Source organism: Gracilinanus agilis, chromosome 5 (assembly GCF_016433145.1).
Source record: "Gracilinanus agilis isolate LMUSP501 chromosome 5, AgileGrace, whole genome shotgun sequence".
Classification (NCBI taxonomy): domain Eukaryota; kingdom Metazoa; phylum Chordata; class Mammalia; order Didelphimorphia; family Didelphidae; genus Gracilinanus; species Gracilinanus agilis.
Window position 1 is genome coordinate 97,611,951 of NC_058134.1, and position 8,663 is coordinate 97,620,613.

General features: G+C 45.3%; 1 protein-coding gene across 1 annotated transcript; it reads left to right on the forward strand.

Moving 5' to 3' along the window:
- Positions 1-64: 64 nt before the first annotated feature.
- On the forward strand, positions 65-3,791 carry TMEM176B (transmembrane protein 176B). Its single transcript, XM_044679733.1, has 7 exons — positions 65-207; positions 926-1,140; positions 1,582-1,692; positions 2,069-2,125; positions 2,387-2,596; positions 3,064-3,183; positions 3,367-3,791. Exons 2-7 carry the CDS (start codon positions 952-954, stop codon positions 3,457-3,459), a joined length of 780 nt encoding a protein of 259 aa, XP_044535668.1. The 5' UTR covers positions 65-207; positions 926-951; the 3' UTR covers positions 3,460-3,791.
- The last annotated feature ends 4,872 nt before the right edge of the window (positions 3,792-8,663 follow it).

The window sequence follows — 8,663 nt, forward strand, 5'->3', positions numbered from 1 at the left end:
CCCCCCCCCCCCCCCCCATCCCCTCTTATGTCCCCACCTCCGGGGTTGGGTCTTGCCTCTCTGGCTGGGTGGAAAACTGTTTGGAGATTTAGCCTGGCAGCTCTTCGCCTCCTTTTGGTTGCTTAGCTCTTCCTTGGTCCCAGCTCAGCGTTTAGCCTCTCCTCCTAGGCTTGCTTTGCCTAAGTCTTGCGGCAAACATCGGACCAGGTAAGATACTCATCTTTGGTCCACTTGAACTCGATCTCATCTGTACCTGGATTTCTCAGCCTCCATGGACCGCGGGCATGATCTATCTGAGTATGTGTTTACTTCCTGGAGGGCCCAGCCTTTGAAGTGACTTTGCTATTTAGGACTGGGTGGGGGGCAGGAGAGAAGAAAGAGGGCATTCCCTCTCCAGGATGAGAGACGAACCTTAGGGAGTCAAATTCCCTCCCTATAAAAGAGAAAGGGGGAGCCCGAGAAAGAAATTTGGGGGAGGAGGAAAAGGAAGATAAGGATTGTAACTAGGAGACTGGAGGGGGAAGTGGGGAAGGGTTAAGGGCAGATACACAAAGCTGTGGCATAAACCGTGGGTCCGGAGCAGGGAAGTACTGTGAGGGAAGAAAGTGGGGAGAGGGATAGGTCATGTCCCCAAATAGAGCCTCCAAGAAAAGTAAAGTCCTCAAGAAATACCTGGATCTCTGAGAGAGTTTTCCTTTGGAGGGTTTCTAGATTTTGAGCTGGAAGAAACCCTGGATCTGATTTGAATCTCATTTTATAGGAAATCGAGGCTTGCCTAACGGGAATACTGCTAAATAAGGAGCAGAGTTGGGATTAGAACTCAAGGCTCTTGGAATGTATTTCCAATGATGATTTCATGTGAATCTTCCTAGGTCTGTAAGTGTCCTTCATTGCACCTGTCTTACTTCCTCCTCTTTTTGTTTAGGTTACTTCCAGGTCTAGATTTCAGAAATGTCTGCCAGCATGGTGAAGGTGGATGGGATGCAGGTGATGGAAGGGGACTCCCAACCAACCCAAATCAATATACACATCCACCAGGAGTCAGCTCTGACGAAGCTCCTTGAGACTGGGTGTTCCTTCTTGAAACCTAGGATTTATTCCCAGAGCAAAAGGGTGCTCCAGGCACAGCTGGCACTTGGGGTAAGAGTGGGTTCAAAGGGGTATTTGTGGGAGATGATAAGAATTGGGAAGAGAGGCATAGCTTTCCATTCCTATGAAGTTGCAAAGAGAAAATGGAAGAAAACCAGAATAGAAACTTCCTTGGATATACTCCAGTCTAATCCCTCATCTCTCTCTTTTACATGGGAGGAAAGTAAGAGGGAAAGTGACTTTTCCTTGTTCAAGTTCTCTCATCCAGGAAATGGGAGGGATTTTGTGTTAGATGTGAGAAAAACTGAATTGACCTCAAGCTCCCTGGCCTTAACAGATAGGTTGTAGAATCTTCTTTCCTCAGAGATTAAGAGCAGGACTGACCTCTGATCTTAGGTAAGGAGTTGAGATTGTCCCTGGAGGTTTTTGTCAGAATAGCCATCAGTTTAGCTGCTCCTTGGACAGGGATTGAGTTGCTATCCTACATTACAGGTGTCATTGATATTGCTGGGAGTCTCAAGCTGCTCTCTTGGGATAATACTGTATTTTGGGCCTTGGATTCCCCTGCGGACCACAGGTTGTGCCTTTTGGGCAGGGGCTGTGGTGAGTAGGGAAGGGTATTTGGGGAGAGAGGGTCTTTGAGGGAACTATGAGGGGTGAGGAGGGGGCTGAGGGATGTGAGGGAGAGAAAAGGGGGCACATAGATATGGGGCATATGAAGAAGAGGTCTTTTAAGTGATGCAAAAGCCAGCTCGCTTCCTGTTTTCTTTTTTATGTGGAGTTGTTGCAAGGGGAGTAGAGGTAAGAGGCTGGAGGTGGGGATTGGAATGGCAGAGGATGGAATTGGGAGTATTTGGATCCCAGGCTCTGTGACTGGCTTCCTTCCCCCTTTCTCAGATTTTCCCCCTGCTCTCTGGGCTTGGTTGAGCTGGGACTCTGAAGGGAAGTGGGAACCTTCTCTAATCTTTCTTTTTCTTAGGCCGTCTTGGCTGGGGCCGTGGCCATCATCTATGAAAAACGTCAGAACAACTGCTGGGTAAGAGTGGGGACTTTTCTGTTTCTGTTTGGGTTTTTCTACCTCTTTTTATCCTCCCTCTAGTTCCTCCTCTCCTATCTCTCCTGGCTTCCTCCCCCTCCTTGTTCTATATTCCCTGGCTCTGAAGGCCTTCAGTCAGAGGGGGAATCTGGGGTCCAGCTGCTGGGCTTTGCTTGGCTAGCATCAGCGAGGAAGGATTAGGATTAGGGACACTGCCGTGGCTGGATGTGACCTGCTCTCCTCTGCTCCTTCCTCCTCTAGGGTGGTGTGGCTGCCCTGCTTGCCCTGATCAGCATCTCCACGGCCCTTGCTGCTGTCGTCCTCTGTTCGTATAGCTTTGCAGACACCCCTTTTTTTTTCAACGACATGAGAAGGATCTGTGAGCGGATGCCAGTAGAAACCCCCACCTATAGCTGGCATTATAATAATGTGAAAGCTGAAGACTGTGAGAGGACTTTGGACATCATGTTGGTGAGAAGCCAGTTCTAGGGTGCTAGAGGATAGGAGAGAAAGAGGTTCAAAGGTACTTTTCTTCATTTACTTCTCCAGTCGTACAAGACTGACCCTGGAGTGTAAATGAGGGCATCCCTGGAGCTCAACATGGTTCAGCCTTGGATTGAAGGGACTGTCCAAATACCGAGGTGTTGAGGCTGCACACAGCCTGGTATTGAAAAGGCAGGAATTTAAGAGATTAAAGCAATCTTTACTCTCTGGAGAAAGAAGCTGGAATGTTCTGTTCTTCATTCCCTTCCCTCAGATAGAGCAGCATATCGAGGGTGATAATAATGACTGATGGTGAAGCTGGAGAAGTTAACTGTAGTTACAGTGTTTGGGGGGAATGATGGCTAATAAGAATAACTGTGATAATGACAAGGACACGGTCACTGATGAAGAGGGTGCCGGCAGCTTCCTAAACTCTTCCTCTTCTCCTTCTTCAGCAATTGTTCCAGGGAATCCAGGCCATGCTGTTGGCCATCTGTGCCATGATGCTTCTTATGTCTCTGGCCTCCCTGGGTGTGGGTCTCCGTCACATGTGCTGCCAGAACTCTGAATTCCAGGTGAATGATGGGGCAAGGTTATTTAGGAGGGGGGACACCCTGACTTTAGCTCCTCATGCAGCTCCCTTCCCAGTGACTGATCCTGGACTGCACCCTCTTCCCTTGATCTGAGGGATGAACTCCTCTTGTCTTTTGCTCCCTTTTTGCTATATCCTGGGAGCTAACCTCTCTTTCTGTTCTTAGGCTGAGGAAGCGTCTGAATGGAAGCTGCTGGGAGGAGAATCACTTCCTCCCTCACCATACAAGGAGAAATCCAGTGGGACCATTAATATGTGAGCTGGGGTTCTGTCTGGAGCAGGAACATTTATTCCAGAGACTCCTGCCATTTCCCAGCTGGAGAGTCCCCAGGCCCTGGAGGCATCTGGCTGCCCTGAAGGTTCTCTGGGCCAGGATGGAGCATCATCGCTGAGAACCCTCTTCCTTACCCAACACTTTACCTTTATCTCCAGTTCTGCTCAGCCTCTCCCCACCCCCATTTCTCATTCACTGCTCACCTCTCACTTTCTCCTTGAAAGGGAGTTCCATCTATTCCACTCCTAGATATCCCCCTGATACCCGGCAGTCCTTTGTCCTGAGGCTAATCTCAAATAATAAATGCTTTGAATTCAGAGGATGAGTTCTCCCACTCCCTCCAACTCTTCCTTTCTGGGCTAGAGGAAGGGGAGGAGGTTGGTGTTTCCTCAGAGCAAGTGAAATAGAGTTTGTGAAGCCCTGGGGGAAGACCAGTTCTAGTCCCTGTAGCTGCAGGGGTTGGGGGGAACCTGACTCCCACCCAGAGTGTCACTGGCTTGACCCACTGGTAGTGGTATGATCTGGCAGCGCTACTGGAGTGGAGAGGGGCTTGGTGGTGACTGGAGGAAGGAGTCACCCTTTTTGCTTTATAGCTCAGAGTTCTGATCCTCCATGCGGGGTGGGCATGAATCAGGAAAGCATTCTTTTCTTTTCCAATGGATTCTCCTCTGCATCATTTATTTTGTATGGACTGCCTTGTGGTGGGAGGGAAGCATGTGAGGGCTGGCTTTCTGAAATCTTTTAGATTTATTTTCTTTAAAAGACTGCATCTCCCTAGCTTCCCCTAGGCTGGAAGTATAGGACTTATTCATGGGCCCAGGCCCATTCATATTTGCCACAGGAATGGCAAATTAGTTAAGTTCTCCCCTCTTTAGACAACCTGATGCTCCACCACTCCCAGGAGCTTTCCATAATAATATCAAAGTAGGTGCACAGCCTACTGTGGCTTAGAACTCCTGAGCTCCGGAGGTCTCCTAGCCTCGGTGGTTCACTGAGATGTCCAACTGGGCTTTGCCTTCACAAGAGAGATCAATCCTAAAGCAATAGAATGGAAATGAAAAAATATGTTTTTCTTAATATTCTCTCAAATTGATATAAAAAATTAGTGTAACAAGAACCATCACATATGGAACAAGAACCAAACAAAAATGCAGATAAAAAAAGTCAAACAAAGCAGCGGCTGGGTGGCTCAGTGGATTAAGAGCCAGGTCTAGAGGTGGGAGGTCCTAGGTTCAAATCTGACCACAGACACATCCTGGCTGTGTGACCCTGGGCAAGTCACTTATCCCCCCATTGCCTACCCTTACCACTCTTCTGCCTTGGAACTAATAATACACAGTATTGATTCTAAGAGGGAAGGTAAGGGTCTAAAAAAATCAGAATTTTTTTTTTTATCTCACTTAGGAAAATTGGTCCTATATTCTTCTGAGCCTCTAACTCACCAATATTATGGCTATATTTTGGAGAACACCTTCTTAGTTTTCATTTTCTTTTTTAATCAAGTGAGTTGTTTCTGCTCTATTCTCTCTAATGTCATCTTAGTATCCAGTTGGGGCAGCGGACAGAGGACTAGATCTGGGGTCAAGAAGACCTGGGTTCAGATGCTACCTCAGAGACTTACCAGCTATGTGACCGTAGGCAGGTCACTTATCTTCTGCCCACCTCAGTTTCCTCACTTGTAAAATGAGGACCTATCTCCTGGGGTTGGAGTGAAGATTAAATGCGATAATCAATGTATAACCCAACACAGTGACTGGCATATGGTAAGCATTATGAAAACATTAGCTGTTATTACAATAGTCCTACAACAATTCAAAAGTATTTATTAGGCACCTGCTGTGAGGATCTCTGGGATTCTTTGCCGGAGCAAGGTTGGTTCTATCTCCCTCTCTGGGTTCCCTTAAAGGATTGAGGGTCTCTTCTCTGTGCCACTCCAGCGTCCCACCTCCCCTGATAGGTGCCCCTCATTGGGAGATGTCAGTGAATAGCACCCCAGTCCCATTTAGCTACTTCACATCAATTAATTTCTGTAAAGGCATTTACTTCAAAGATGTCTGAAGATTTCGCTCCGGCTCCTGGTGGGCACAGGCTCCCCTATTCTGCCTCAGACATGAAGAGAGTGGGCTCCGATTTAGCTCAGTCATTCGTGTCCAAATGAAGTAGTGCTACCAGTATAGTCCCAGCTCCCACCAGGCTCTCAAAGTCTCTGGACAACCAGCGTCACTCCTTATTCCTTGGGGCATGGATGCTGAGCTGACTGCAGTAACAGAATGCTTTCCCTTCAACTATAACCCAAAGAACAAATGTCAAGAGAGGCAAAAATGTCAAGCCTGGATTCACAAGGCTTCAGCATAGTCCTAGAGGAGAAGGTTGAAGGTCTCTTCCCTTTCAGTATTCTCTCTTGTGACACCAGGAGCAGTGGGGGCAAAGATCCACCAGGACTGAGCAGCCAAAGGAATTGCTGAGGCTCTCACTTGCTAGTGTCTTACCTTCTGTCTTGGAATAGGTACTGTAATGCAAGATTTCTTGCATTTGCAATATTACCCTAGGCAATCCTGACAGCAGAATGGAATTCTGGCCTTGCAGGTGCTACCCATGTGCCCACATTGGCCAGAGTTCCATTCTGCTAACTGACAGGATTGCCTAGGGTAATATTGCAAATGCAAGAAATCTTGCATTACAGTATTAAGTATTGATTCCAAGGCAGAAGAGCAGTAAGGTCTAGGCAATGGGGATTAAGTGACTTGCCCAGGTTCACACAGCTAGGAAGTGTTTGAGACCACATTTGAACCCAGGTCCTCCCAGCTTCAGGCCTGGCTCTCTTATCATTTTGCTACCTAGCTGCCTCGATCCCCCAAATCTTAATTAATCTATCTAAGTCACATAGAGAGTAGAGAAGCTAAAAATAAGCTCAGATCTCCTGTGTCCCAGGTAGGTGTTCTTTTCATCATAATAGTGTCTCTAACAAGTGTATGATTCATTTCATGGGATCCTCAGAGTCTTATATAAAAGCTATTTCCAGGGACATCTCTTCAAGTGTCTAATTCCACTCTCTGCCCTTCACCCACTAATCAAGCACTTACCTCATATGCCTACCAGGCTCTATTTTCAGTGTAATGCATTCTTTACTATCCCACAACTTGCATTCAAAGGGTCTCTTGGAATAGAGTCACTGCAGATTCAAGGTATTCTAACTATAGCTTACAACCTTCTCTCTCACCAAATATATATATATATATATATATATGTTTCAGGAGATAACCAGAGGATAGAGTTAGCTTTGAGGAAAGACAATTACTGGAGTAGCATTACATTTGAAAAATGTCCTCCAAATTCAGAACACACGCCCTCGTAAACATATACATCCAAATGGGGAAAATGAATAGATATGGAGCTATATTCATGTCTCACATAGACACCTCAGAACTCTGGTACTTCAGAACCTTTGACATTGTCTCCCAATATCCTTGTGCCTTTCCTCTCTGGGATTGATATGTCTTCTGGGTTGACCATGTGGCTCCTCTGCTTAACTTTAGCCTCCACCACCTTCCGTTTCTGATTCAGTTGAACTTCATGTCTAGGAATCTACCATGTTCTTTTAAGTAGAACCCAAATCCTCACTAAAGGACAAGCAGGAAGCCTTCCTAGTTCTATTCCTTTGGGGTCTCAGCATCACTCCCAATCTAGGCACAATGCTTCCTCTCTTCTAAACAACTTCATAGAAGGCTTGGGTTCAAAAGCAATGTCCTCCCAGTCCCTTGAAACTTCACTCTCTAAGGTCATCAGTGGCTTTTGCTCAGTTCCCTCTTTCTTAATTGCTAAATAGCATTTGACTCTAAAATCCACTACATCTAGTCTTCCCTCTCTTTATCTTCTTCCTTGGTGATCTCATCCATTCCCAGAACTTCAATTTGCTTGTCTATGTGGATGCCTTATAAACTTCTAGCTCTTGTCCTGACTCAAACTCTAGTCTAGCATTTTGGATCACTATTGACCACCTCCTAGGGAATGTCCCACTGGTTCTTCAAGCTCAAACGTCTATAATTGGAAGACTTCTCCCTACTCTTCTGATCTCCTTCATTCTGTCCCTATTTTTGACTTCTTTTTCTCTATCAATTATAAGCCTGCAAGTCTAGGCTGGACATATTATAGAAGGCTTAAATACATTTATATTTCATCCTAGGTGTCAGAAGGTGTCTAGAATTTCTTAAACAGGGGAGTGATGTGGTCAGACTTGAACATTAGAAATATCTAGCAGCTGGGGGGAAAACAGATTGGAGTGGGGAGAGATTTGACACAGGGAGGTCAATGAAGATAGTGCCATAGTTTAGGTGAGAAGTGATGAGGACTTGAACATGAGTAGTGATTGTATTAGCAGAGAAAACACAGATGCAAAGTGCTAGTTATGTTGTGGAGCAGATTTCACAAAACCTGGCAATTTCTTGGATGTGGGAGTTAGGGAGAGTGAAGACTTAAGGATGCCCCCAAGGTTGTATACCTGGGCAACTAGAAGGAAATTCTGCCCTCAATAGAACTATATAAATTGGGAAATTAGAAAGAGTGGATTTTTTTTTTTTTGTGGGGTGGAGGTAAGACAATGAAGTTCTGGTTTATATCAGAGTTTAAGATGCTTTGTGGATGGGACCTTTAGTAAGATAAGTCGAATAGATACTTGGAGATACAATACTGGAACTCTATAGAGACACTGGAGATGGATATATAGATCTGAATATCATCTATATAGATATGATCATTGAACTCAAGTTGTAGAAAGAAAATAATTGGTCAGAATATATTTCTATTGTACACTCATACACAGTGGATAAAATATAGATAATGATCTAGCAAAAAGACTGAGAGAAATCAGCTAGAGAAGTAGGAGAAGAAACGGGTGTTTTAAAAAACTGAGAGAAGAGAAAGTTTGCAAGAGGAGCAGGGAAATCAAAATTGTTAATTAATTAATTGTTAAATGCTAGAGAGAGGTAAAGAAGGATGAGGACTGAGCAAAGATTGTTAGATTTCAGAATTAAGAGACCGTTAGCAATCCTGGTGCTCTTTCCAGTTTCATTTGAGTGAAGAGATCAGAAACCAGATTTTCAGGGGTGGAGTAAGTGAGAGGAATGGAAGTGAAAGGCAACAAACATAAACAACTTTCCCCCCCAGGAATTTGGCTGTGAAAGGGAAGAAAA